This window comes from Phoca vitulina, unplaced genomic scaffold (assembly GCF_004348235.1).
Source record: "Phoca vitulina isolate PV1807 unplaced genomic scaffold, GSC_HSeal_1.0 scaffold13, whole genome shotgun sequence".
NCBI lineage: Eukaryota > Metazoa > Chordata > Mammalia > Carnivora > Phocidae > Phoca > Phoca vitulina.
In genome coordinates this window covers 2,965,107-2,992,014 of record NW_022589716.1, presented here as the reverse complement: position 1 = coordinate 2,992,014, position 26,908 = coordinate 2,965,107, and the positions used below count along the sequence as shown (strand labels likewise).

The 26,908-nt window shown below is 61.5% G+C and overlaps 3 protein-coding genes across 12 annotated transcripts in view; 2 read left to right on the top strand and 1 right to left on the bottom strand.

Moving 5' to 3' along the window:
- Positions 1-14,993, top strand: part of ELL (elongation factor for RNA polymerase II) — a 69,975-nt gene extending 54,982 nt beyond the window's left edge. Inside the window, exons 6-13 of one of the 2 annotated variants that reach the window (XM_032412451.1) lie at positions 452-576; positions 5,360-5,456; positions 6,620-7,094; positions 8,793-8,825; positions 10,227-10,293; positions 10,557-10,728; positions 11,897-11,941; positions 12,628-14,993. In XM_032412451.1, the coding sequence (XP_032268342.1) occupies positions 452-576; positions 5,360-5,456; positions 6,620-7,094; positions 8,793-8,825; positions 10,227-10,293; positions 10,557-10,728; positions 11,897-11,941; positions 12,628-12,744 (1,131 nt within the window). In that variant the 3' untranslated portion in view covers positions 12,745-14,993. The remainder of the gene's footprint in view (positions 1-451; positions 577-5,359; positions 5,457-6,619; positions 7,095-8,792; positions 8,826-10,226; positions 10,294-10,556; positions 10,729-11,896; positions 11,942-12,627) is intronic. The other variant, XM_032412452.1, reaches the window with a different exon arrangement.
- Positions 14,994-15,126: 133 nt separating this feature from the next.
- On the top strand, positions 15,127-21,515 carry ISYNA1 (inositol-3-phosphate synthase 1). 2 transcript variants are annotated; one of them, XM_032412454.1, is made up of 11 exons: positions 15,127-15,543; positions 18,304-18,432; positions 18,572-18,733; positions 19,022-19,154; positions 19,277-19,470; positions 19,726-19,875; positions 19,959-20,174; positions 20,291-20,455; positions 20,555-20,668; positions 20,743-20,960; positions 21,100-21,515. In XM_032412454.1, exons 1-11 carry the CDS (start codon positions 15,397-15,399, stop codon positions 21,299-21,301), a joined length of 1,830 nt encoding a protein of 609 aa, XP_032268345.1. In that variant the 5' UTR covers positions 15,127-15,396; the 3' UTR covers positions 21,302-21,515. The 2 variants fall into 2 exon arrangements, with proteins under 2 accessions (XP_032268345.1, XP_032268346.1); XM_032412455.1 differs by lacking the exon at positions 15,127-15,543 and adding an exon at positions 18,133-18,198 and having other exon boundaries at positions 21,100-21,514.
- Positions 21,516-21,626: 111 nt separating this feature from the next.
- SSBP4 (single stranded DNA binding protein 4) overlaps positions 21,627-26,908 on the bottom strand; it is a 14,850-nt gene continuing 9,568 nt past the window's right edge. The window contains exons 5-18 of one of the 8 annotated variants that reach the window (XM_032412466.1): positions 25,454-25,543; positions 24,902-24,967; positions 24,619-24,678; positions 24,464-24,533; positions 24,230-24,297; positions 24,074-24,141; positions 23,697-23,742; positions 23,570-23,605; positions 23,414-23,468; positions 23,255-23,322; positions 23,074-23,152; positions 22,643-22,671; positions 22,373-22,480; positions 21,627-22,003 (exon numbers count right to left, since the gene is read on the bottom strand). In XM_032412466.1, coding sequence (XP_032268357.1) covers positions 21,974-22,003; positions 22,373-22,480; positions 22,643-22,671; positions 23,074-23,152; positions 23,255-23,322; positions 23,414-23,468; positions 23,570-23,605; positions 23,697-23,742; positions 24,074-24,141; positions 24,230-24,297; positions 24,464-24,533; positions 24,619-24,678; positions 24,902-24,967; positions 25,454-25,543 — 873 coding nt within the window. In that variant the 3' untranslated portion in view covers positions 21,627-21,973. Of the gene's footprint in view, positions 22,004-22,256; positions 22,481-22,642; positions 22,672-23,073; positions 23,153-23,254; positions 23,323-23,413; positions 23,469-23,569; positions 23,606-23,696; positions 23,743-24,073; positions 24,142-24,229; positions 24,298-24,463; positions 24,534-24,618; positions 24,679-24,901; positions 24,968-25,453; positions 25,544-26,908 lie in introns of all 8 variants that reach the window. The other 7 variants (XM_032412463.1, XM_032412468.1, XM_032412469.1 and 4 more) reach the window with 7 other exon arrangements.

The following is a 26,908-nucleotide window of genomic DNA, read 5'->3' as shown; positions in this document are numbered from 1 at the left end:
GCTGGTGATGGGGTCCTGTGAGTATAGACGGCAGCCCCCCTTGCTTTAGAGCCAACCTGTCTTCCAGTAGCTATAAGACATGTGTGTCAGGACCTGGTGTTCTGATACTTCTGCATCCCAAGGCTTGTTGCCCCAGTGTGCAGGGGATGGGGGGGGGGGTGCTGTCCTCTTTCCCCTTGTGTATCTCTGCCCCCCACCCTCCATCAAATGCTTTCAGTAACTTCTGCCTCTCCTGGGCTTCCGGCAAGATGCTCCTGTCTCTCTCTCTTTTTTTTTTTTGTCAGAGAGCCCAAGAAGGGAGAGGGGCAGAGAGTGAGAAGCAGACTCCCCACTGAGCAGGGAGCCCGATGCAGGGCTTGATCCCAGGACCCTGGGATCGTGACCTGAGCCGAAGGCAGCTGCTTAACTGACTGAGCCACCCATGCATCCTGATCCTGTCTCTGTCTTACAGGTGGCCAACGTGAATGCCAAGGACGGCACATGCACGTTGAAGGACTGTGTGTATAAGGATGTGCAGAAGGACTGGCCTGGCTACTCGGAAGGGGACCAGCAGCTGTTGAAGCGGATGCTTGTCCGGTAATGCTGCCTCCCATGCCTGGGCATGTCCCCGCACCCTGGTTCTGGGGCAGATGTCATCCTGAGGATGCCGGGGTGGCCTAATGTGGTCCCAAAGGTCATAGGGCCCTTGAGCAGGATGGAAGGATCTGTGGAGGCTCTCTAGCAGTCTTTCCCACTACCTGGGACCCACAGTGCCGAGCCAGCCCACTGTGGCCTCCTCCTGGGGGAAAGGTCAGCTCCTGTTGAATGGAGTGGAGGGTGCAAGTCACCCACCCGAACACCAGAATGCCCAGACAGAAGGATTCGGTCAACCCAGCTTGTTCCACACTTCCTTTCCCATCAAGCTCCCTTCCAAAACCTGCGCATCCCCACAGGCTTCAGCTACAGGCCACTTCCTTCTTAAAAAGAACCTCTCAAGAACTTGAAGCAGAGAGAAACAAAGCAAAACAAAACTCCCCACAGGCGTGATTAAGTAGCATTAATTAAACACATTCCCTCTCAGATTAATTGGGACCTGAGGTCAGGAGTGGCCTTGGTGGCTCAGGGGAGGAGTGGTTAAGTAGGCCCCTGCCTGGCTCAGGTGAGCAATTAATGATTTCCTTCTCCGCTGATGCCTGACTTGGGAGCACGGGCTGTGAAGCGCCGTTCAGAGCAGGCTGATACACTAATTAGTCTTTAAGTGATTTCTCAGGGACTTGAGTTATTTATGAGGTTGGTTTTGTTGTTTTTGTTTTTGTTTTTTAAGTTCAGCTGTTTAAAGCAATAATTGCATGTAGACTTGGGGCTACTCTAGGTGAACCCAGAGTTTCTCCTCAGCCCTGCAGGGCACTCCTCCCCAAGCCAGTACCTGCTTCCAAGCCAGCCTGGGGTCACTGGTCTGGCTGTCCAAAGGTCTTGGGGAGGCTGAGGAGCTGTTCTCAGTAGAAGACCACTCCTACCCCCGTCCCCTCTCTGGCGTCTCCTGTTGCCCCAGCTAAACACGTCGGGTTGGTACTGTCACCTCCTACAGGTGTTTTCATCCATCACACATTTTTGGTCAAAGAGTCTGGTGTTGAAATGGTCAAATTTACCCAACCAAGTGCTTTGAGGTGACGAGGGACACACGAAGGACACTACAAGGCTGTTCCTGCCTGGCCCCTGGAGCATCAGAGCCTCTTGTTAGGTAGCTGCTGTTGTCAGACCCCAAGGGCCTTGGCCACACGGAGCTCTCCAGAAGGGGCGTGGCCAAGAGCAAGTAGCCTTGTTGTGTGTGTGTGTGTGTAGATGGGGTCGGTAGGAATCTCGTCTCTGGAGCTTTTTTTTTTTTTTTAAAGATTTTATTTATTTATTTGACAGAGACACAGCGAGAGAGGGAACACAAGCAGGGGGAGTGGGAGAGGGAGAAGCAGGCCTCCCACCAAGCAGGGAGCCCGATGTGGGGCTCGATCCCAGGACCCTGGGATCATGACCTGAGCCAAAGGCAGATGCTTAACGACTGAGCCACCCAGGCGCCCACGGCTCTGGAGCTTTGTGTAATTCCTGGCTCATATTAATCCCTGCTCCGCTGAGTGAGCTGCCAGGACTTGTGTGAACCCAAGGCACTCGGCCTTCTCCTGGGCAAGCGTGGTGTTCCTCTCTCTGTCTGCACGGGCCAGCTTAGGGATCAGCTGCGCCAGAAACCGCTTGTTACCAGCCGCACCTACTGTCCTTGGAACCTTGAGCCGGTTGGTGTGCAAAGGTCAGGGTCAGCATCCTCAATGCCTGCAACCACACTGAAGATTACCCCAGCCACCTGTCTGTACAGTTTTTTTTCTTCAATTTAGGTTGTTCCCTCCCTGAAGAAAACCCCATTTACAGCGGTTCTTGAAGCCTCGAAGCAAGAAGGAAAAATAGGGCCTTGGGGTATTTCTGCCTGTGGGGACCAGTATCACCCCAGAAGTTGGGCTGCCTCCTTTTCCTACAGCTTGTTTAAAATTCACACCAGAGTTAAGCATGCTGATGCTTCCAGGTCGGCCTGGGCCCCTGAGGCTCTGCTCTACATGGACACCCACTTACAGCATCATTTTGATTCTTTCTCAGTGTTTCTGTTCCCCGTGTGTGTAGCTGCTGGGGCCTGTCCTGTCCCAGGTGTTCCAGTGCACGATGAGGCCTCGGCAGCCGTGCCCAGCCCTGTGGTCACTCCCCTTGCGTCTGTTTTTTGTGCCAATACCATACTGTGTTGATTATTATGGCTTTATAGTGTATCTTGAAATCTGGGATTGTGATGCCTCCAGCCTTGTTCTTTCTCACAATTCAGTGGTGGTAATTACATTCACAGTGTTGTACGACTGCTACCTCTACTAGTTCCAGAACGTGTACCCCAAAATGGAACCCCGCATTAGCAGATACTCCCATTTCCCCCCTGGCAACCACTGATCTTTCTGTCTCTATGGATTTCCCTGTTCTGGACGTTTCGTATCAATGGGCTGTTACAACATGTGGCCTTTGGTGACTTGCTTCTCTCACTCAGTGTACGGTATATGGTTAAGGTTCATGTAGGTTGTAACATGTATCAGAGCTTCGTTCCTTTTTGTGGCTCAGTAATCTGTTGTGTGTGGATATACACCACGTTTGTTCATCCACTCACGTGTTGATGGTCATTTCCACCTTTTGGTGATTGTGGATAGTGCTCCTGTGAACATTTATGTACAAGGATTTCTATGGACATAGATTCTCAGTTCTCTCAAGTATAGAAGGAGGACTGGAGTTGAGGTTTTTGGAAAAGTGCCAAACTTTTTCCCACGACAGCTCCACCATTTTATATTTCCCCTCCCAGCAACACATAAAAAGATTTTCTAGTTTCCCCACTTTCTCACCAATAGTTATTATTTTCCATTCTTGTTTTGTTTTATTCTAGACCTCTTAGTCGGTGTGAGGTAAATATCTCATTGTGGTTTTGGTTTGCATTTTCCTAATGACTAATAACGTTGAGTACTTTTTCATGTGCTTATTGGCCATTTGTGTATCATCTTTGGAGAAATGTCTATTCAAGTCCTTTGTTTTCTGTGGATATTAAGGCTGGTGTTTCTGTTGTGGTTTTAAAGTTTTCATCTGCTTATAGAGTCTCTCTTCCCTTTCAAATGCATTCTCTTGTTTTTTTTGGACTCTGACTTACCTGGAGGCCTAGGTGCAGCTCTTCAAGGCTTTCCTGAGTGGCTCCGTTTCCTCAGGAGGGCTGCCTAGGTTTCTCTGAACCTCCCCATGGACCCCTCTGTTTCCTCAGTCTCCTGAGGCCACACCTCTGTCCATCACATCCCATTGTCCAGGTGTGTCTTGAGCAGCCTCCTGGCCTCCTAGAGAAGGCTGGGCTCCCTCACTCATGGACACACTGTGGGCCCCTTCCCCACAGCCCCAGAGCAGAGCAGGGACAGCCCTGCAGGAGCCCCTTCTCTGAGGTCTCTGAGAGTCTGAGCCCAGGCCCGTGGGGTTCTATGGCTTGGGGCCCCATTTTCTTGGATCCTATGAGATAGTCACCGCTTCTGCTTTCAGCATTGGATTGTGCTGCTCTCTCTTCCCGTTCTTCTTCATGCCTGTTCAGTGGAGGCTGGAAAGAGAGCAGACGTCAATGCCTGTGGTTGCTTCCGTGTGGCTGGACAGCAAATTTGAGGTACCCGGCTTGGCCGTGGGGACTGTGTGGCCCCTGGTGAGTGCTTGCACATTGCAAGCACTTTTCCTGGGGCTCTCCTCGCATTTGGGGCCACCACGGAGGGGACAGTAGCAGCGGTCTGTCATGTGGTCGTCAGTTAAGGAGGTCTGCTCAGCTCGTCACTGGTTAAGAGCAGTGCAGACGCGGTCCCTGTAGCCTCCGACCCCGGCAGGGCACAGAGGGCCCGTGGCACCACACTTGGCACCGGGCTGGCTGCTGGGTTCCCGTGAGACTCACAGCCTCTGGGAAAGAGAGGGGATCAGAGAGGGCCCTCAAGCCAGGGTCGCTAGTGGGGCCTCCATTTGCCCTTCTGAGTGTTGGGGTGTCTCTTCCCTTGTCCCTGGCTGCATCGTTATGCTCAGGTACCGGTAGGCCGGTGGCTGCCCCTGTTATCCTTGAGGAGGTATTGTCATGTTGGCTCCTGGGAAGGTCGTTCCTGAATCTGGGAGGCCTTCCTGTCATGCTAGGGCATCTCAGTCCCCTTCAGCATTTTCTAAAGTTCCTGCAGTAAGCATTATTAGGATGAATGATTGTTTTTTTTTTAAAGATTTTATTTATTTGAAAGAGTTAGCGAGAGCAGGAACACAAGCAGGGGGAGTGGGAGAGGGAGAAGCAGGCTTCCCGCTGAGCAGGGAGCCCGATGTGGGGCTCAATCCTGGGACTCCAGGATCATGACCTGAGCCGAAGGCAGACGCTTAACAACTGAGCCACCCAGGCGCCCCTGAATGATTGTTTTTAAAAGGAGGGGCCAGTGCCCCAGTGTACCCAGCTCCCACAGGGACACAGCATGAAGCTTGAATATCCAGTCAGTTTTACTTGGGCTTCTGGTTTCCACAGTAATGGGTGTCTAGATGAGTGGGTGATCCACTGAGCTTTCTCTGGGCACACAGGACACCAAGTGGGCAGTCCTCCGGGCTGTGGATGAGCCTGGGGTGGGATGTGTTTGGGCTGCTCTCTGCCTGCCATGCCCCGAGGTACCCAGTGTACTCGACCCTGTTCTGGTTCGTCGGGATGGCAGGGCCCGCCCTGACTCACTGGGTGTAGGCGGGACAGTGTGGTGTCAGTGGGAAGGCAGGTGGGCCTGGACATGCCCCCCAGGTTGTGGAGCCGTACAGCTACCCCACCTCTCCTTCGTAGGAAGCTGTGCCAGCCGCAGAGTGCCGTTGGCCTCCCTGGAGACCCTGCTGCCACCAGTCCTCCCAGGGAACATGGAAGCTCGGCCTCACCCCCTCAGGTAGGAGCGGTGGGCGAGGATGTGACAACGTGTGGAGGCAGTGGTGGGGGAGGAAGGCGGGATAGGGGCCAGTGGGCCAGGCCTGAGCTCAGTGTTTGGGCAGCCCGTGGGGCCCTTGGTTCAGAGCCAGGTATTTTCTTCAGTGAGTGAGCAACTGCCAGGCTTTCCCCAGACTGGGGACCTGGGCCTGGGCCCTCGGTGCAGTTCCCTCGAATGCTTGTGGGTGGTGTGTCCAGGGGAGGGCAGGCTCCCGGATTGCCCTGAGCCCTGTGCTCTGTGTACAGCAGGCGTGGCGGGTGCACTCGCCTCCCAGGGCTGACATGAAGTTTCCGTAAAATCACGTGGGCTGGCTGCAGGCACAGGGCCCTGGGAGTGGTGGCCATTGCCGATTTAGTCAGTAGTCAGGACGGGCGCTCAGGTGTCCCCACCTGGCTCATGAACCCCTCGTAGCAAGTCTCTTATTTACCCCCCTTCTCTCCTCTGCCCTGGAGGCTCCCAGCCCATGTCCAAGGCCCTGAATCCTCCTTGTGGAGAGGTCAGGTCTGTGCCTGCCCTGGCTTTGGGCCAAAGTAGAGGGCTGACAGCCTCCTTACCCTGTTTCCCCCTGATGGTGGGCCTGCCGCCTACCATCTTGCTCTCTAGCCATTTCCCAGGGTCTGGGCGATCCGTGGTCTGGCCTCGCCTCACATGCCTCAGCCTTCTCGCTTGTGAAGTGGGGTGTGGCCTGCAGCATGTCACAGGGTGTCCCTTGGGGATCCAAGTAGTTCTGGGTCTGGTGGGGGGTGGGGAGAGTCCCAACCTGTGGGGCTGCCGTGTGTCCTTCAGACTTGGTTCTGTCAACATCCCCATCATCTAGGGATGATGCTGAATGCTGCGACGTTTCAGACCAGTCCCTGGAGGTGGCCCTTTTTGAGTGCTCAGCTGGCCAGTTCCGCCTATTACTGCCCTTCCTTGGCTCTGTCCTCAAGGTGGGCTGAGCCTAGGTTAGCAGGGACCTGGCTCTTTTCTGGGTGCCCCCTTGTGGCCAGACTGGGCCTTGCAGTCAGGCACTGGGTTTCCTAGGGCCTCATGAGCTCAGGGCCTGTTGCTCCCCAGCCACTTCTCAGGAGACACCAGTGGCTCCAGACAGTCTCCCTTTTAAAATTATTTCCCTCCCATTGCAGAAACGATCACAGCCTCCTGATTTCACCGACTCCCTGGTCAGCAAGAAAACCAGGATATCCCATTTTACCCAGAGAGCTCAGCCTGCCATCAATGGGAAGCTGAGTGCACCCCATGGCCGTGAGGCCCTGCTGCCCACTCCGGGCCCACTAGCTGGCACAGATGCCCACCTGCCCCCGCGGTTGGAGCCCCCGAGGGCCCATGACCCTCTGGCTGACGTCAGCAATGACCTGGGCCACAGTGGCCGGGACTGTGAGCACGGGGAAGTGGCCACCCCAGCCCCAACTACGTGCCTCAGCTTGCCCCTGCTGACGGACTGTGCCCAGCCCAGCAGGCCCCATGGTGGCTCATCACGCAGCAAATCCAAGAAGAAGTCCAAGAAGCATAAAGACAAGGAGAGAGCAACTGAGGACAGACACCGGGCCCGGTTGCCAGACCACATGCCCAGCCCCCTAGGAGCCCCACCAGATGCCCCGGGTATGTACCAGGAGGCCGACCTGGGGTGGGGGATGCAGTAGGAGGACACTGCCAGGTGGGGTGAGCTCCAGCCCACCCCCACCATTGCTCAGAGGGGGCTCTACCACGCCATGAGCCCCCATACTGGCACGCCCTGCACATTCAGCTCCTTTGCACTGTGTTCCTTTTTTTTTTTTTTTTTTTTAAGATTTTATTTATTTGAAAGAGAGAGAGTGAGAGAGCATGGGGAGGGAGAGAAGCAGACTGCCCTGCTGAGCAGGGACCCCGATGCGGGGCTTGATCCCAGGACCTGGGGATCATGACCTGAGCCAAAGGCAGTTGCTTAACCAACTGAGCCACCCAGGCGCCCTGGCACCCTGTGTTCTTATACAAGGTTGTCTGTGAATGCCCCAGTGATCTCGGCCCTGGAGCCTTCTGTGGTCCTACTGTGTGTCAGGCCAGTGCTAGGAACACAGAACCTCCGAGCTGGGGCCCGTGGGAGGGGACAGTGCACCCGGAAAGGAGCTAGTTCCAGGCGCAGCTCTCCTTGCAAGGGAGGTCGCAGACACTGAAAGGGAGCAGGGTGGGGCTGGGGTTCAAGGAAGGCAGTGGGGTACAGGGCCTGGCTGGAGAGGGGCAGCACCTGAACTGCCACAGGCCTCGTGTAGCCTGCTCACTAGTGAACATTTCAGCTTGTGGAGACTGGGTTTGGGAAGCTGTCCATAGAACAGCAGGCTGTAGGAGCCAGAAGGAGGTCATGGAGCAGGTAAGAAAGCTGGAAGTCGAGAGACCTGGGATCACAGCAGGATGAGAGGGGTGCAAGGCTGGCTGGGGCTGTGTGCTGAGCCAGAGAAACTTTGTGGGGCCCAGAGATACTGGGGAGGTGTATGGACAGGCCAGACGTGGGGTGGGAGTAGGGGTCTTCACCCCCAGAGCCTGGGCCACCTTGAGTTCATAGCCGGGGGTGCCTGAGCTGAACAGGCCCTGTGGCTGTTAACCTAATCAGCATGGTGTGGTCACAGAGATGCAGCTGCACCTGCCACCTGCGGACAGTCTCAGGCTGTGTAACTTGGTGCTGCTTTCAGATTATTTCCCTAGGAAGGATCCAAGCAGGAGGCATTCCTGGGGCAAGGGTAGAGCTGCTTTCTCCTTAAGGCTTTTTAATGAGTTGTTCAGCTGCTCTCCAGAAAGGCCTTTGCCAGCCCATCCCTCTAGCTGGAGGGCAGGTGTTGCAGTAGCTGGATGGAGGCAAGGCCTGGTTCCCTGGAGCTGGTTCTGCCTGGAGAGACAAACCCTGGGCAGGCCCAGCCAAGCAGCACGTCCTGTCCTAAATGGTGAAAGCAAGGCCCCGTGTTCCCCTGGCAGGGCCCAGGGAAGGAGGAGGACACATGGCGCTCAGATGGCTTCAGATCCTGCCCAGGGCACGTTGGCCTGGGTAGCTTGCCCCAGGTTAAAGTGGGAAAGTGAGATTTGGAGTCAGGCAAACCAGGGAGTAGGTGGCCCAGAGGAAAAGATAAGCACAACTAAGGCACTGAAAATTGTGCTGTATCCATCTGAATGTGCGTCTTGCAGGCGCCTCAAACGTAACGGTAGCGGCTGAGCACAGAGGCCTACCGTCCTGCTCTGAGGCTCCTTCTGGGACAGTGTGCTCTGCCTGTGCTCACTCCAGCGGGAACCACCCACCTCCCTTTAACAATGGCATTGTTCTTTGTGCACCAGCCCCTGCCTCAGACGCACTGGAGAAGGTTCCAGGTCAGCACGTGAGGAAGCTTCCTTGCTTTCGTGTCTCATGTGGGAGGGATGGCATCAACTGACCCCACTCCTCTGTGTGGCACCGTCCCGGCCCTGCCGCATGCTCGCCTCCGCCCCAGACAGATGCAGCAGCCCCCACCTGTCTGACAGATGGCTCACCTTAGCCACCCCTGTGCTGATGCCACCGTGGACCCATAGCCCCAACTCGTGCCCCTCAGGGCTGGCTACCTGTCCCCCTGTGCTTCCGGTCCACCCCTGGGTCCTCTGCCCATCCTTGTGCCTGCTCCCCACTCTTGCTCGGTCCGTGGACCCCTCCTGTTGCCTCGGAGTGCCTTCCTGGGCAGCCTGGTGTGCTGGGCGGGGGGGCGCCTTCTCACCGTGGGACCCAGACCGGGGGGGGGGCACAGGAGAAGGCAGCTGTGGGGAGGGTTCCCTTTAGGCCCGGGCCCTGTGGTGGGAACCAGCTCAGCGGGTGCAGCGGGGGCTGAGCGATGGCCAGGCAGCGAGGGCTGCAGTAGGAGCGGGGCCTCTGAGGTTTGCCTCAGGCCAGAGCTCGAAGGTGTCTTAGGTGCCAGGAGAATCTGACCCTGAGCCTTGGTTTCCCCGTTTGTTCTCTCACCTGGTGAAGATCTCAGAAGGGCTAAATGAGGCAGTGTTGACTGGGCCCACAAATGGCAGAACACTCTGGAAGGCATACATCATGCAAGGCATGTGTGGTGGAAGCACGGACTAGCTCTCACATGCGTGTTCATTGGGCTGCCGCCCCGAGAGGTGGGAGACGTGTGCTCCATCCGTCGGTGGGAGTCCTGCGGCGCAGGGATTGCCAGGGGGGCTGCTTTTCTTTCCAAGGGGGCACCGTATGTGCTGAGGGTACACTGCACGGTGATAAAATCTCTTCTGTGCTGGGAAAGAAGCCCCTGGGGAAGAGGCTAGATTATCGTTTTGGCCAACTGTGCCCCCAAGCGCCGTGGACAGGCCCGTGCCCTCCAGTTCCACCTCGTGGGTGGCCTGGGCTGCAGGCAGGAGCCAGGACTTTCCCAGGCGGCCCTCTGTCTCCGTCCCGCCGGGCCGGAGCTGGGCGAGGGGCTTGCTTGTTTCTAGAGTAATGACCATTCAGCAGAGGCAGCAGGGTCTCTGGGTGGGTCAGGCTCTGGCCAGGCTGCCCAGGCGCTGGCCCTGTGATGAACTTGTCCTTGCAGCTGCTTGCTGAAAACCTGCACGCAGCACCATCTGGGCTCTCTGCACGTCCCACGACTGTGGTTCGGGGACACCCGCTGTGCTCGGCTGCGGTGCTCCTGGGTCCCGTGAGGCCCCCCGAGGTGGCCCTCTGCCCATCCTGACTCCCCTTCTGCTATCCCTCCATGTCTTTCAGACAACAGACCTTTTGCTCTTTCTTTGTAGGTTTGAACGGGACCTGCAACAGCTCAAGCGTCCCCACGTCGACCTCAGAGACCCCCGACTACTTGCTGTGAGTACTTCCCTCGCTGGCCTCCCGCCCTCTCCCAGCCCCGCACTCTCCCCTGCACTGCAGGTCAGCAGCGGGCGGACTCACTGCATGGTTGCGTGTGGGAGTTCTCAGCCCCACAGCCTGTTCGAGGCTGGGCTCCTGCTGGAGCCAGGAAGTCGCCCACCACGGTGGGGCCTGGGTGGGGCCGCCCGGCAGCCATGGGCACTCCAGCCTCTCCCCCGCGGCCCCCTGAGCCCTGCTGGCCCCTCTTTCCGTCTCCTCAGAAAATACGCCACCATTTCCTCCTCGGAGCAGCGCCAGAGCTACAAGAACGACTTTAACGCGGAGTATAGCGAGTACCGCGACCTGCACGCGCGCATCGAGCAGATCACGCGGCGGTTCACGCAGCTGGACGCCCAGCTCCGGCAGCTCTCCCAGGGCTCTGAGGAGTACGAGGTAGAGTGGGGGGTAGAGCCCCGCGCACTGCCCGCCCCGCGCAGTGTGCCCGCGTCCCCGTGCCCGGCACCCGACCTGGGTGAGACGCTTCTCGTGGGTGCGACCAAGCCCCAGGCTTCCAACCCCTCCCAGGTGAGGAGGCCGCCGTGCTCCGCCAGTGTTTCTCCGTGTCCCAGCCCGGCTCGCAGCTGTCCCTGGCTGCTGGTGTGCTTCGGGCCTGTCCCTGCGGCTCTGCCGTGGGAGTCCACAGGCTCTTGGGCCCAACTCGGCCTCCGGTGCAGTGGGGACACTGGAGACCGACTCCGCAGGGGGGAGATGACCTGTTGGGGCAGGAGTTGTGTTCAGAGCCATCGAAACAGCCAGGCCCTATAGGGTTGGGTCACATGGGTCTGCCCTGCAAGAGCGCCTGGGGTCCTCTCTGCAGCTCACAGCCCACCCATGCTGTCAGAGCCACAGGGGTGGGGCTGGGGAGTCCCTGTGGCCCCCTCACCCTCTGATCAAAGGCACGTGGGCTCCCCAAGCCAGCCCAAGTTGGGAGCTCACTGCTGGGGGTGAGGGTTGGGGGGGAGCTCCACCCTTGGTCACCAGCCTCCCCTCATGCCACCTTTCAGAGCTAGTCTGATTAATTGGGGTGTTGAGGTCTGTCTCCCCTCTTGGGGACCACTTTGGTTTCCAGAGGAAACAGCTCGTAATTGGAGGAGCGATGAGGGTTCTGAGGGTCTGGGACGGAGGAATCCCGGGGTCTTGCTCTTCTCCCTCCTGCAGCCCCCACATGGATATTCCCCAATATCGCCCTGCACCCCCAGGTGTTGGGGGGGGCTCTGTGCTTGACCTTGAACAGTGGACAGGCCAGCTGGGTGTGAGGGAAGGAGGCCACCCAGCCTGCTCTTTGCCTCCTCCCTCCCGCTGTGTTGGCCATTGTGTTTGTCCCTGAGGCTGGGCCCCTGCCCCAGCAACCTCCCCCACCTCCTGCCCTGCTTATCCTCCCCTCCCACCGCAGCCTGTCTCTCTTTACTTTGGTCAGCTTCTCTCAGGCCATGATGAGACTATTGTCTCAAGGCTGGTGGTGACTATGCAGGTCACAGGTTATCAGGGGAGAAGGGGTCACTCAGTAGGGGTCTCCTGCAGGCAAGGGCATTGTGTACTTTCTGTTTTGTTTTTCCTACAGACTACTCGGGGGCAGATTTTGCAGGAATATCGAAAAATCAAAAAGGTAAGTCTCCACCCCTAGTGGGGGGTGGGGTGGGGTCAGAAGAAGCTGTCTCAAGGTGAGCAGCACTAGAGAAGGGCCTTGGCTGGGCTGGGGGTCTCAGGTCCTCAGAGCAGCTCCTGCCCCACCCCCCCTTCCTCGATTTAGAGCTGAGAAGCTCAGCCCATATCTCCCTTTGCAGCAAAGCACCCTCTAGCACTCCCACTTCTCCTTGGCTGCAGCCCCCAGGCTCTTTGGAGCTCCCTCCAAGGTCAGGGGAGGAGCTGAAGTTCCCCACCCCCAGGGGCAGGAATGCCTCTTCAGGGCCCTATCAGTTCTTGCTCCGAAGGCCACTAGCTGCCGGTTCACCACGTGTGTGCCCCTGTGCGCCAGGGCTTTTCTTTGCCAGCCAGGCCCCCAGCCCAGGAAGGAGGCTTCATGACAGTCTTGCCTCTGGCCGCCCTCATCCTGGCAGTGACCCTGTTTCCTAGGATGGGGCCTGGGGAGGGACACCAGCCCGGGGCTCTGTCCTGAGGTAGAGCAAGGGTCCTTGTCATTGTGTGGTGGGCACTGGCCTACAGGCAGGGGCAGTGGGAGCCCAGGGCGGCCCGTGGGTGGGCGGGCGCCACACCAGGCAGCACCCGGCCCCGCGGCGCACTGGGAGGCCGGCTGCGTGGAGGATGTGGCCCAGCCCTGGCGCTCTCTTGCAGACCAACACCAACTACAGCCAGGAGAAGCACCGCTGCGAGTACCTGCACAGCAAGCTGGCCCACATCAAGAGGCTCATTGCCGAGTACGACCAGCGGCAGCTGCAGGCCTGGCCCTAGCCTGGGGCCACGGGGCAGGAGGTCCTGCTTGGCTCGCCAGGCCAGCTCCCCTTGCCGGGCTGACCGTTCTGGACGGCGGGGGAGCTGGGGGCGGGGGGAGGGGGGAACTACGGAGCGGAAAAAGAGATTTATTTAAAAAAATAAACACGAGGAAGACACGTTCATCTGAGCCAGCAACGCCGGCTTTCAGGGGAGCCCCTGCAGACCTGGTGCCCTCAGCTCACAGACTGAGGTGGGGTGGCCGGCGTCTCATCCCACTCCCCGCGGCCCCCCACACCTGAGGAGCCCCCACCCGGGATGGGCTGTTCAGGAAGCCCACTTCCTCTCCGGCCCGCAGCCCCAGGGGCTCCAGCATCCCCTCAAGGGAAGACTCCGAGGCCAGCCTGCCTGCCTTTTCTAGTTTTATACAAAGCCAGCCACTTTTAGCTCCTGCTTATGAGACTTCCGTCTATTTTTGTATGAGAGAGAAAGCGTCTTTTCTAAACCTGTGCCTCCCCTCCTTGGACACCAGGGTCTAGATGCCGCCCTGTGTCCTTCCTGCAGTATTACAGATGCCTCTGAAAGTTCAGAGTTGTTCCTGAAGGCTGAGGGGAGACCCAAGGAAGGGGGTGACGGGGGTGGGGGGCTGCAGCCGGCTGGCCTCCTGTGCTGGGGTCTGGCTGTGCTCCTGCCCTGGGCCCTCCCTCCAGTCCCCGCCTCTCCCCGCCCAGGCCAGGCCGGGGTCTCTGCTTGAAGGGGGTGGAGGCCCGCCCAGGTCTATTTCGAGAACTCCAGTTGGCCCCGGAGCAGCTGCTGGGAGCTGCAGGGGCAGGGCTGCGGGCCACACGGCTCCCGGCCCACCAGGCCTGCCCCGCTATTTCAGGCCCTCAGCTGTAGGGGGTCAGTGGGGGCTTTCTGGGCCGGAGCTCCCACTGCAGCGGCGGTATCGGAGTTTATTTTATCATGTTCTCAATCTCCCCCTTTGCTGCTGCTTTTCTTTTCGCGCTGAGACCGAGTGGTCTCCATGCTGTTGACCTCACTCCATCCCTCAGTCCGCTTGTGGGTCTTGGGGTCATCTTAGCAGAGCCACCGCAGGGTTTGCACTCAGGGAGGGGCTGGGGGTCGGTGGGGTCAGGGGACCCCCCGAGAGTGAGCTCAGAAAACGTGCCCTATCCGCCCGCTCTGGGGGCATGGGATCCATGGATACCATAATTGCTGCTTAGTAGCTGTGCCTAGTCTAGTGTCCCCCAAAGTGTTGGGGGACCATGCGCACACATGCGCGTGTGCACGCGTGTACGTGTGTGTGTGTGTGTGTGAGGGGCCCTGCCGGCGTGCAGTGGGGCCTGAGACGTGTGTTCACATTCAGGGCCACATTCAGCAAAGCCACCCAGGACTGGGGAAGGCGGAGGGAGTGGCTGCAACCTGGAGCCCGGGGCTCGCAAGCTGGGGGAGGTGGGGGGTGCTGCCGCCCACACTAGTGAGGCAGGGAGAGCAGAAATGCTCGGTAGACATGTCTATTTTCCTAAGCCACGGGGAGGTCTCCTCATGGCTTCCCAAAGAGCAGGCGCCGAGTGGAGCACCTGCAGTGTGCCCGCCCCGCCGCACCGGCTCCTGCCCTGGGACCCCTGGGATGCCCGGAGCACCAAGGGAACTGATCCTTCATGTTTCAATAGCTGTTGTTTTGTTTTTCATTTGGGATGGAGTTGGGGGGGGCGGGCCCCAGGGACCCCCGAGTTCTGCAGACAGCCATGTCATGTGCTCAGCCGGACATGCAGACTCGGGTGAAGGATTATTTAAGGAGGCTGCAGCCGGAGGGCTGACCCGGCCCTCTGCCCTGGGAACCAGTTCAAGGGACTCTAAGTTGAATTTCCTTTTTGTTGTTGGCTTTTTGTTGTTTTTTTTGTTGTTGTTGTTGTTTTTCTCCTTTTAAGGAATTATGAAGCTAAGAAAAGTTTTGTGCTTTGGGGGTTGATGGACAAAAGTTCTAGCTGATTAAATATGGTCTAACTTATTGATACTGTGTTCCCCCCCCCTTTTAATATTGTACTGTGGAGAAAAACTATTTTGAGCCATGGAGTTGGTGTTTACAAGAACTTTTCACTTTTGCCAAAATGTTACGATTGAAAGGCATCCGCGTCTTCAGTTTCCTAATATTTTCTTAAAAGATCTAGTGTCCTTTTTGTACACTAAACAGGTGAATGCTGATTTTTTCAACCTACAATAAATTTCACTGAACTGAACCTAGCAGCCCCAAGTGCCTGGGTCCGTTTGTGTCTGTCACAGCCGGGGCCTCCTGGCCCCCTGTGGGGGTGGGCTGGGGTCAGGAGGAGATTGGCCCTGGAGCAGCCACGGTGATGAGCAGGCAGGGGGTGGGGGGTGGCAGGGAGGCCGGCGGTGGTGGAAGCTGACTGGCTGAGGCGGTGGGCCCTGCTGGTGCGAGGCATGAGGTCACACCGCCTGGTCATAGGAAAGGATGAAGACTGGGGGTATGGGGGCAGTGGGGAGCCACGGTGGGTATATGAGCAGGGCTGTGTCCCCAGGTGTGGACAGGGTAGACCAGGTCCAGCAGGGGCCTAATGAAGTGCCACAGCCCCCAGCAGTAGTAGGGCCACATGGGGCCCGGGGAGTGCCCTTCCTTGGGGAAATGAGCTGCAGCTGGGGAAGACAGCAGTGATGGCCCTGTTCTATTGTCTCTTCCCGCTAGGCCGGCTCGCTGGGGCTGCCCCTGCGCCCATGATGGGGATGGGGATGCCGAGGCCCAGTGGAATCCCCCAGGCCCAGGATGCCAACAGGGACGGCTGTCCTTGTCCCAAGCTTCAGGTGAGGAGATGAAGGCAGGGGTCAGGGTCCTGCTCCTGAAGGACGGGGTGGGGGGTGGGTGTTTATTTTCAAAAGGAAAAACAGACAAAGAATAAGCCTGGGATGAAAGGGCTCCAGGGGTCAGGGGCTCTGGGCCTTAGCCTCCTGGACAGCCCCGCTGGGCCCAGCCTTGGCCCGAGTTCTAAGGTGGCCCGGGAATCCAAGGGGCGCAGGACACAAGGTCACGCGGGCCTGGTGGGGCACAGTGTACCATGCTCCCTGGGCAGCCTGGCCACACCGGGCTTTTAGGGGATAACATCTCTATCCCCACAGCCCAAGGTCCAGGGCCAATGTCTGCTCCCTTGAAGCCCACCAAGCCCCAGCTTTGCCCTGCCCACGTGCTCCCCCAGGCCCATCACCAGACTCCCCTGCAGCCCCTCACACTGCCCACAGGCACCATGGCCATCACTCCCTGAGTGCACCTTAGCCGCAGGGGGTCCAATCAGGATCCTTCCTGAGCCAAGGATGCCACAAATCCAGCCCCCCAGGGGCCCCAGAAAGGTCTTCCCAACCTCACAACCTTGGGGCCGCCCGCTCACCCCTGCCACTGGCTGGCCAACGTCCCTGGTTGTCATCCCGCCAGCACTCTGATCCCACGGCCCTTCCTGTGTGCTAGGCTCCGCTTGGGCACTGGCACTTAGTGACGGAGACAGCCCTGCCCCTGCCCTCAGGAGCCTGTGTGACGGTGGGGACAGAGGTCCCCAGTCGCTGCCAGGTAGCACAGTCCCCCCATGTTGCACACCCAGGCGATCCCTGCCATCACTGTCCGGTGCCCAGCGGACCGCTCTGCCCTCGCCCTCCTCCTGGCACCTCCCACAGGCTGCCCCTTGAGTACTCAGGCTCCCCAGGGCTGGGTCTGGGGGCCTTTCCGGTCTTGGCACATTCCCAGGTCACCTGGCATTCGGAGGCGCAAGCTCCCTTCAGTCCCTTGGCACCAACTGTATTTCAGCTCTTGGAGCTGGCATCAGAGCCCACAGGTTAGGGGCCCAGTCCCATGAGACCGCCCCCCACTCCGGACACCTGCCGCAAGTCTCTGGCCACCCATGCTTGTGAGCAACTGGCTGTACATCAGGGGTTCCCACGGCTCCCTCCGAGGTTTGCTGGAATGGCTCCCAGCGCTCAGGAAGACACTTCCAACAGCCAAATGGAAGTAGGTGCTGAAGGCAGGGTGTGGAGACGGCACTGGGAGCCCATGCCCTTCTCCAGGTGTGCCCCCCTCCCACACTTCTTGTGTTCGCCCAACCCGTGCGGTTTCGGGGTTTTTACGGAGGTTCCGTTATGTAGGTATGATGAAATCACCAGCCTTTGGCGATTGAACTCCATCTCCAGCCAGAAACCAGGGACAAAACCCAAATATTTGGTACACAATATTCCCTGTCCCCAGCCTTGAGGGTCTGCCCTGGTTCCCAAACTGCTGCTCTCCCCCTCCCACCTGGCCACCTTTTCATCTGCCCCTGAACCCACTCCCCCAGGTTTTTGCCTGGGCAGTTCTTCATATCTCTTGATAAGAGATGTCTTTGCATCTCAAGACCCCTTCCAGCAGCCACCTCCTCCAGGCAACGTGCCCTGCCAGACCCTACTTCTGAGTTGTCTCTGCCTAGGGGTGCCCCAGTCTACTTCCGGCTCCCCCACACTGGAGTCCCTTGAGGGCAAAGCCTGGAACCGGAGTCTTGGAGCCCCCAGCCCCCAAGGCCAGGCCCTGACCATGTTTCCTGCGAGCGTTCCCAACTATCCACCTTTTGGGTCAGCTCCAGTGGTGGAAACTTTCCAGCCGGAGGAGGCCGCTTGTTTTGGAAAGTTCCTGGGGGAGCCGCCCCCGCCCGCCCGCCCTCCGGGTTCCCACGCTCCCTTATCACTGGGTACTAGGGGGGCGCAGTGCTGTGCCTGCCTAGCTCCTCCCCAGCTGACCTCCTTGGTCCTGCCCCCTCCCTTCCCCTCCTCTCCTCACCGAGCACTGGCCCCCCTCCAGCCTGGCCCTGCCAAGCCCTCCCGCCACAGGTGGGGAAACCGAGGCCTCGCAGCGCCCCTTACACACACCGTGTGAGCCCTGCCGGGAGTGCGTGGCGGGTAGTCCTGCTCAGGAAGGGGGAGGCGGAGGCGGCCCAGGCTGGAGGAGTGCCTGGCTGTGGAGTCAGAGCCCTGGCTCAGCCTTTGACCCTCGTTTCCACTGCAGTTATTTCGGACCCAGGTGCCCAGCCCTCCTGCCCAGCTCCACCTCCTGCCTGGTGGCTGGGCCTGGCGCTCTCTTGCAGCCTTAATGTCCTCTTTCGTAAAATGAGGGAAAGTGGCCGCGCGCCCTAACCGGCTGTGGTGCGAAGCGAATCCACGCGCCCGGTGCGCGGGCCGGGGTCTGCAGCCCACGTGGACGTCCGGCCGCGCCCGGTGGGGGGGGCGGGAACCCAAGGGCAGTGATGACTCGGGCCTACGGGGCCTTGAACCCGAGTCCTCCCAGTCCTCCGAGTCCTAGGCCGGCGCGCCCCTCCTCCCCGCGCGCCCCTCCTCCCTGGCGCGGGTGGGGTGAGGGGCGGGGCGGGGGCGGGGCCGCGGCTCTTTTCTCTGGAGTTCGCGCGCCCCGAGCCCTCGCCGTCCGCCACTGTCCGAGTTGACTCCGCGCCGGTGAGTGCGGCCCCGGGGCGTGGTGCGGGCTCCCTAGGGACCGCGGTCGGCTCGGGCCGCCGGCTCTCTGTCCCCGCTGACCTCCTGCCCACCCTGCGCCCCTAGCTCTCCGCGATGGAGGCCACAGCCGATTTCGTGGTCGAGAGCCCCGACGTGGTCTACGGCCCCGACGCCATCGAGGCTCAGTACGAGTACCGGACAACGTGCGTCAGCCGCGAGGGCAGTGTCCTCAAGGTAGGCAAGGGACTCGGGGTGGGGGGGTGGGAATGGGGGAACCAGGGAGCCGGGAGGAGACGGGAATTACCCAACGTCGAAGACTCTGTGAGGGAGGAAGGGCCTGTGGCCTCAGGCTCACTGCACCGCCTGCCCCCAGGTATACCCCACGTCCACGCGCTTCACCTTTCGGACCGCCCGGCAGGTGCCCCGGCTTGGGGTCATGCTCGTCGGCTGGGGCGGGAACAACGGCTCCACGCTCACCGCTGCCGTGCTGGCCAACCGACTGCGCCTATCCTGGCCCACGCGCACCGGCCGCAAGGTGGGGGGTCGGGTGGGGCTCGGCCGGAGTCCCTGCAGGAGGGGGAAGGGCCTTTAGGGGGCGGAGCTCTACGAAGGAGGAGAACCTCCGGGGGCGTAGCCTAAGGTGCCGGCGGGCTCTCGGGGGTGGGGGGGACCTCCAAAGGCCGAGCGACTTCTGCCCTGGCGAGGAGCACAGAGCTGAGGCATCCAGAAGGAAGGCGGAGCTTGAGGGTGCCGGGCGGGGCCCGGGCCGGCTAGTGGCTCACGCCACGCCCCACCTCACTCCGCCCCGCCTGCCGCCCCCCAGGAGGCCAACTACTACGGCTCGCTGACGCAGGCGGGCACCGTTAGCCTGGGCTTGGACGCCGACGGCCAGGAAGTGTTCGTGCCCTTCAGCGCCCTGCTGCCCATGGTGGCACCCGACGACCTCGTGTTCGACGGTGGGCGGGATCCTAGGCAGGGGGCGGGGTGGGGGGCGGGGCCTGGAGGGGCCCACCTTCCGGGTTGGGCTGAGCTTGGGGGTGTGTCGTCCCTCCCCCCGCCCCCCCCCCCCCCGCCCCAGGCTGGGACATATCGTCGCTGAACCTGGCTGAGGCGATGCGGCGCGCGCAGGTACTGGATTGGGGGCTGCAGGAGCAACTGTGGCCGCACTTGGAGGCCCTGCGCCCGCGGCCCTCTGTCTACATCCCCGAGTTCATCGCAGCTAACCAGAGTGCGCGCGCTGACAACCTCATACTGGGCACGCGCGCACAGCAGGTGCGGCCCCGCCCCAAACCCTGTATCCCTTGCCACTTGTTGCTCTTGCCTTTCGCCCCGAGTTATCACCCACCATCCCTCCCATCCCATCACCCCTCCCATCCCACCCCCCCCAACCCCGGACCCCCTGCGTTATTGGCCTTTTGTCTCCTCGTTCGCATCCTGAGGTTCCAGACCTCACTTTGCACTTGGGGAAGAGTAGCCCAGACCTCCCCAGATCGAGGGCCTGTACAGCCTCCTTCCCTCCCCGCCCAGCTGGAGCAGATCCGCAGGGACATCCGCGACTTCCGGTCCAGTGCTGGGCTAGACAAAGTCATCGTGCTGTGGACAGCGAACACGGAGCGCTTCTGCGAAGTGGTCCCAGGCCTCAATGACACCGCCGAGAACCTGCTGCGGACCATCCAGGTGAGTGCATCCAGGGTTGGGAAGAGGGGTCAGGACCAGCCCCAGAGGACCCCTCCGTACTGATCGCCCACCTACGTCCACAGCTGGGCCTGGAGGTGTCGCCCTCCACTCTCTTCGCCGTGGCCAGCATCTTGGAGGGCTGCGCCTTCCTCAATGGGTCCCCGCAGAACACGCTGGTGCCTGGGGCGCTCGAGCTCGCCCGCCAGCGACGTGTCTTCGTGGGTGGAGACGACTTCAAGTCAGGCCAGACCAAGGTCAAGTCCGTGCTCGTGGACTTCCTTATCGGCTCTGGCCTCAAGGTGCGTGGGCCTAGGGGGTGCACAGCTCAGGAGGGGGGGCCTGGACCCCAAGCCCGCGCCACGGGGCTTGTGCGCCGCGGGGCCTGCAGCTGCCGCGGGACCCCTTGTTCCCGCAGACCATGTCGATCGTGAGCTACAACCACCTGGGCAACAACGACGGGCAGAACCTGTCGGCGCCGCCCCAGTTCCGCTCCAAGGAGGTGTCCAAGAGCAGCGTGGTGGACGACATGGTGCAGAGCAACCCCGTGCTCTACGCGCCCGGCCAGGAGCCCGACCACTGCGTGCGTGGGCCACAGGCCGCTCGGGGGGGGGGGGGGGGGGGGCGCCCCGGGGGGGGGGGGGGGGGGGGGACCCCTGTGACCTCGTGCTGGGCCCCCCAGGTGGTCATCAAGTACGTGCCGTATGTGGGCGACAGCAAGCGGGCACTGGACGAGTACACCTCGGAGCTGATGCTGGGCGGCACCAACACGCTGGTGCTGCACAACACGTGCGAGGTGCGGGGCCCGCCGGGGCAGGAGTGGGGCCGCCCGCCGGCCCTGCCCCGCCTTCTGACCCGCCGGCCCTGCAGGACTCCCTCCTGGCCGCGCCCATCATGCTCGACCTGGTGCTGCTGACCGAGCTGTGCCAGCGCGTGAGCTTCTGCACGGACGCCGACCCCGAGCCGCAGGGCTTCCACTCGGTGCTGTCGCTGCTCAGCTTCCTCTTCAAGGCGCCGCTGGTGCCGCCCGGCAGCCCGGTGGTCAATGCGCTCTTCCGCCAGCGCAGCTGCATCGAGAATATCCTCAGGTGGGGCCCGGCTTTGGGGTCCCCATCCGAGGCCCGAATGTCCACTGGCGGCCTCGGCACAGGGACTGTTGGGATTGGAGGCTGTGGGGTTCACCAGCCGCGTGGTCTGGCCCCACTCAGCCCCAACCTTTCCCCCCAGGGCCTGTGTGGGGCTCCCGCCACAGAACCACATGCTTCTGGAACACAAGATGGAGCGCCCCGGCCTCAAGCGAGGGGGGCCTGTGGTCGCCACCTGCCCTCTGCCCTGCAAGAAAGGCCCAGCACCAACTGCTCCCAACTGCTGTACGGGGGATGCCAATGGGCACTCTCAGGCTGACGCACCCCAGATGCCCACCACTTAAGGCCGTGGCCATCCATCTCCCCCAAAACTCTCGTCCCCACTGCCCCTCAGAACCCAACCCTTCCAAGACCCCTGAAGACAATAAAGCCAGTGCCACTCTCAGCCACAGCATCACCTGGAGGTTCTCGGCGCCTGCAACCTAACCCTAACCACCCCCCAACTCCAGCCCCATCTCCATTTTTCACGTGGTAGACTCTTACCTACCCTTCAGAAACTGATGCCCCAACTCTTTTGACACTTCTAGAACCCTGAGGCCTCTGCCTAACCCCATGATGGGAGGCTGTGGCTACAAGCCACAGCGAAGAAATCTGAGACCAGATACCAAAAACCAAAACCAAGTTACATTTATTGATGGGGCCCACCCCTGCTGTCCAGGGGAAAGGAGGTCCCCAAGGAGCCCCCTGGGACAAAATAGAAATGACAGGAAGGGCCTATACAGGAAAGAACGTCTCTGAGGTCCTTGCGTTTTTTGTTTTTGTTTTTTTTTATAAAATGAGAGTCCTTTGTGCCGGGCTTCCCAGCTGTCCAATCCTTGAACTGGATGGAGTACAGTCGCCCGAGGTGTGACCTCAGACCCTCACCCAGCAGACTGCCCGAGCCCCTGGACCTTGGTCCCAGGCAGGGGCACTGGGCAGAAGCCGAGGCTGGCAGTGGGCAAGGGGCTGCTGCCCCATCACACGCTCATGGTCATCCCGGGCGAGTACTGCGGAGAGACGAGGGGGTGGCGCGCGGAGGCGGGCTCAGCTCCGGCCTCCGCTGGGACCCGCCCCCCCCGGGGAGAATGGGGGACGGGGCGGAGGGAGGGAAGGAGACAGGTGGCGATGCGTGGGGAGACCGCCCTGGGGTGCGGGTCCCAGGGTGGAGGTTGGGGCGGGGAAGCGGGGCCGGTGAGATTAGGGCGGGAGGAGGGGGAGGAGGGAGAGGGGAGGGGAAGGATGCCGCGGCCGCCCCCCCACCTGGCCCGCCGCGGTCACGGTCTTGCTCTGGCCCCCCGGCCGCCCCGCCGGGGCCTGCCCGCCAGGCCCCTCCGGCCCGACGCCGCCGCGGGGGGGGAGTCGACGCAGTCGCTTACGCTTTCGCTCGGGAACGGGTGCAGGAAGGTCCCGGCGGCCGCCATCTCGCCGTCGTCCCGCGGGGTGCCCGGGGCGTTGCTCAGGCCGGCCACGGCGCCGGGGGAGCTCTGGGGGCGGCCGTGGTCAGCGCAGGACTCCCCGCCCCGCGGGCCAGGCCCTGCCCACCGCTCCGCCCAACCCCAACTAGGCCCGCACAGCTCTGGCCAAGCCCGCATCCCCGCACCCAGGGAGCCCCAGGCCCCGCCCCACGCAGGAGCGCGGCCCCTCACCTTCGGCAACCCGTCCATATCGCCCGAGCCTGTGGACCGACAGACGGCGGACCGCGGCTCAGATGCGCCTGCGCCAGGCCCGGAACCAATCCCCCGCCCCCACCCCGGCCCAGGGTCAACTAACCCCTCCCTGAACTTGTCCCGGGGTCCTGCCTCCGTCCCCGGGGCCCAGTCCGCTGGGGCGCCGCTGGGGGTCCTGGATGGAGGGTCCGGACGGGGGTCAGTGATGGCACTTCTGGCTTAGTTACTGGAATCTTCCCCCCGCCCCCACGCCTCCCCTGCCAGCGAGAGGCCCGTGGAGATTCAGGGTGCAACGGGGACGCCCGCGGAGAAACCAGGGAGAGGGGCAGGAGCAACCGCCAGGGGGCGCAAAAGGCTCGCGAAGCAGCGGGGTTGGGGCGTGGGGTGCGTGTCCCGGGACGCCCACTCACCCAGGGATCCGTTCACGTGGTGAGGCTCCATTGCACTCATGGCCGCCATGGGGCCCTCCGGACCAGGGCCGAGCGGGAACTGCGGGCGGGGGGGGGGGGCGGGCAGCGTGGGACTCGGGCTACCAGACCCCCAGCGGGGCCACCGCCTTCCGCAGCCCCCACCCTGGAACCCCCCACTCACATTAGCCCTGCCGGCGCCCGGCCCAATGGGGTTCATGATAGTGTACATGCTCTCGCTGGAGTTGGAGTCTGGGGGAGATACCGGTGCGTGAGGGGATGGGGTGTGAGGATCTCTCCAGGCGAGCACACCCCTCCCTGTACCCCGCCCAGGCTGCAGCACCTCCAGGGCTGGGCATGATGGGTGTTCCAGGGGGCCCTCCTCCTCCTGGGGGTCCCTGCACAAGGAAGGAGACAGCAGGTGAGAACGACCCCCCCATCTGCCAACCATCACCCCTGCCCCCCTGGCTCAAGTGGCCCAGCCCCCCTCGTCACTCACCGAGTAGCTGCCGGGGGAGGAAGAGGAATAGGGAATCTGGGGAGAAGGGCAGCTGTGAGCAGTCCACTCTACCCCCACACGCTAACCCACCCCCCAGCCTCCCCTGGCCGGCCAGCCCGCCTCTCACCGAGTTTCCACTGGGGCTGGCCCATGGGCCTCGCACTCCAGGGCCCCTAGAAGAGACAGTGGGGGGACCCCGGGGTGAGGCCAGGTGGCACACAGCCCCCGACACACTTTGTGACATCCCCCACCCTGCCCATGTGCCCCCAAACAGGCCCGAAGAGCCGCAGAGTTTGGCTGAGAGTTGGTAACCAGGGATGGATTCTAGTCAGCCCTCAAATCCCATATCCTATGGGATATGGCCTTTGGGCCTCAGTTTCCCCACCCAATGCAGAGTAAACAACCAGAGCTGTTGTGCAGACTTAGTCCGCCCCAGCAGAGCCGGGCCATGAAGCTGGGTGGTGGCCTACGGGGGCACACCCCAGGGGTCTCTCAGGGCCTTACATGTTCATGGTGGGCAGGCCTGGGCCGGCAAGGGAGTTCGGTGGGGGCCGCATGCCACCTCCATAGCTCTGGGAAGGCAAAAGGGCTGTGAGTGCAGGCCAAGGTGTTGGGGGAAGCCCCCTGGAAGCGCACCCCCTCTCCTGGCCCAGCCCTCACCTGGGGTCCAACGCTGGCCATGCCCCGTGGAGGTGTCACTCTCTGCATGGGGCCCATGCTCGGATGCCCTGGGGGGGGGGGGCAGAAGGAAGGGGGCTCAGGCCAGTAACACTCCCCAGTGTGGACATGTGCTGGAGGGGGGTGGTTCTGCACCAGGAGGCAGCAGGGACGAGGAACTTGGAGCTGGGGTCCTAATGGGTGGGGGGTGGCAGCAGCTGGAGCTTCCCTACTCACCCTGAGCTCGCGGGGAGGGTTCCATGGTGCCAGGAAGGAGGGGCTGGGAGCCGGGGAGGCCCACGGGAGGCTGCGGAGGGGGTGTGGCAGCACTGAGCGTGGGTACCCCCACCCTGGCCCAACTCCTGCCCCCCCTCCCCTCATCCCTCTCTCACCTGACTCGGCATCCGCAGGGTGGGCCGGGGGCCCCCTGGGAACCGCGGTGACATGAAGGGCTGGAAGAGGTGGGCCGGGGATCAGCACCTCCCGCCACCCGCTCACCCCCCAAAGCTACCCTGTTCCTGCAGTGCCCAGGCCCCCAGCCTGGACAGCCCCCTCCTCCAGGACCAGCCAGCAAACTGCAGCCAGCCAGTGCCCGGTGCGTGAGTGCGGTGGGGCTGGGGGCTCAAGTTGCTGGGATGTGCGTGTGCAAAGGGGCGGGGCATCACAGGTCCTTACCTGAACGTGAGGCCCCATCATGGGGGCGTTGGGGTTGTGGGGGGGCTGCTGGGAGCCGGGGGGGCCCTAGGAGGACAGAACCAGGTGGGTTGGGAAGAGCGAGGTCCACCGAAGCTTCACTGTTCTCTGTGGCCCTGCTGAGCCTGGCCAGGGAGGGTGAGGGGACGCCATGGAGGCGGGAGGGTGGGCCAGCCCTGCACTCCCCTGAGTGGAAGGCGGGCTTTGGGGTGAGGGGCCCTATGGGAACAGTCATGGGCAAGACCCACGGCTCAGAGAGCCATGCTCCGAGGCCCTTAGCAACCAGGCCCACGCAGGCCAATCTCACAGACCCCGCCCTCTCCTGCACTGGGGCCCAGCCCATGCGGCCGCTCCCTGCCCCCGCCACCAAGGCCTGTGTGCAAATGCCCACCTCGCGGACAAACCCCTACCAACTGCGGCCTGCCGGGGCCTCTCCCCGTAGGACCCCCGCACGCCCATCATGGCCCACGCTGTTCACCCTCCGACACATGCCCACTTGAGTTGGAGAACAAGGGGCACCGGCCCTGGCTGTACCTGGAAGAAGCCGGGTGCCATGGGGCCTGCTGCCATCGCGTCGTTGGGGGCCATGCTCCCCATCACAGGACTGGGGGCCGCTACAGCGCTCTGCAGGGGTGAGGAAGACCAGGAGAACCTGCTCACATCACTTCCTGCTTGAGTGTCCCCTCCTGTCCGCAAACAGCCCACTCCACAGAGCAAGGAACCTGGGCCATCGGATCTTCTACCCATGTGAGCACATGAGGACGCCTGGAGGGTTCTCTAGGTGAAGGAGGAGCGACTGCTCCTGTCCCCACCCCGGTTTTAGCAGCCCTGACTTGGTGTCCTCCTCAAATGTGCCGTGTGGCCGTGGACCCAGGCTTTGCCTCTTCTGTACCCAAGACACTGGAGGTGATCGGGGCCCTGTCAGGTGCAGCACACAGTCCAGGGGGAAGGCCAGGGACCTGCGGATCCCAGCTCCTAAGGAGTCAGTCCCAAGCATGAGGATTCTGGGGGGTCTGAAAATGCCAACAACCCAGGACCCCCGTGGGCACGCGCCTCTTGCATCTGGCACAGGCTTGCTCTTTCCATCGGAATCTCACGTCAGACCAGTGGGGGCATGGTCCCTGACTCTAGCCCCGGCCCAGCAGGCCCCATGTCCTCCTGGCTGGTAAAGCGGATTAGCTGGACTCCCAGCTCTACCCAAGACACCCCAAATAAACACAAAAATCAACTGGCAGCTTCCAGATGAACCTCCCTCCCAGAGGGCTGCTCTCTGGGGCTGCGGCGCAGAGAACTCCCCTCTTCCTCCAGTTGGGAAGGGAAGGAAGAACAGGACTACTGGGATGGGGTCTCCAGGCTCCAGGCCTCTCTTCAGCTGGAGGAGGGGAGAAGACCGGGTGCTAGACAGGGGGGTTCCCATGTCAGCCCAGGGTGGAGATGCTGGTGGCGGCCGGGTACAAGCTGACAGGCCACTTCCTCTGGTAGGTTCCAAGTCCCAGGCTTGTCTGCCTTTGGGAACAGAGCAGGGAGGAGGAGGGAAATGCAGGCCTAGTCTACAGGGTAGAGGGGACACATCAAAGGTTAGGGAAGGAGGACTCTGCAAGGACTGAGTAAACACAGTAATTCTCTGGAGGCCCCTCAACTCTTGTCTGTCTGGATCATCTGCCCCCACTCCACCCCCAACGGGATCCAAGAGGTATGGTCTGTGTGGGTCACGGCTATCCCTGGGACTGGCACAAGCCATCACACAGGGATGCCCAGGATTTTGCAAAACTGCAGCCACTTGGGCTCAGAGAAGTTAAGCATTGTGCCCACAGTCACACAGCACTTCCTGCCCCACAGAAGTGGGGAGAGGGCCCCTTGGCTGCGTCAGAGCAGGACCCCTGTAGACATACCCCTCCCCTTGGGTATTGCAAGCTGCCCCCCCCTTCCTGCCCCTTCTCAAAGATCAACCTCTGAAGGACTGCTGCCCAGGCCCCAAGCTGGGGGGGG

Bases quoted from the DNA above. Each gene is read 5' to 3' on its own strand.
- ISYNA1 (XM_032412454.1), top strand. From the start codon at position 15,397: ATGGCCCTGTTCTATTGTCTCTTCCCGCTAGGCCGGCTCGCTGGGGCT. The intron at 18,734-19,021 runs GTGGGGGGTCGG...GCCGCCCCCCAG, and splicing joins CCACGCGCACCGGCCGCAAG to GAGGCCAACTACTACGGCTC. The intron at 19,471-19,725 runs GTGCGGCCCCGC...CTCCCCGCCCAG, and splicing joins TGGGCACGCGCGCACAGCAG to CTGGAGCAGATCCGCAGGGA.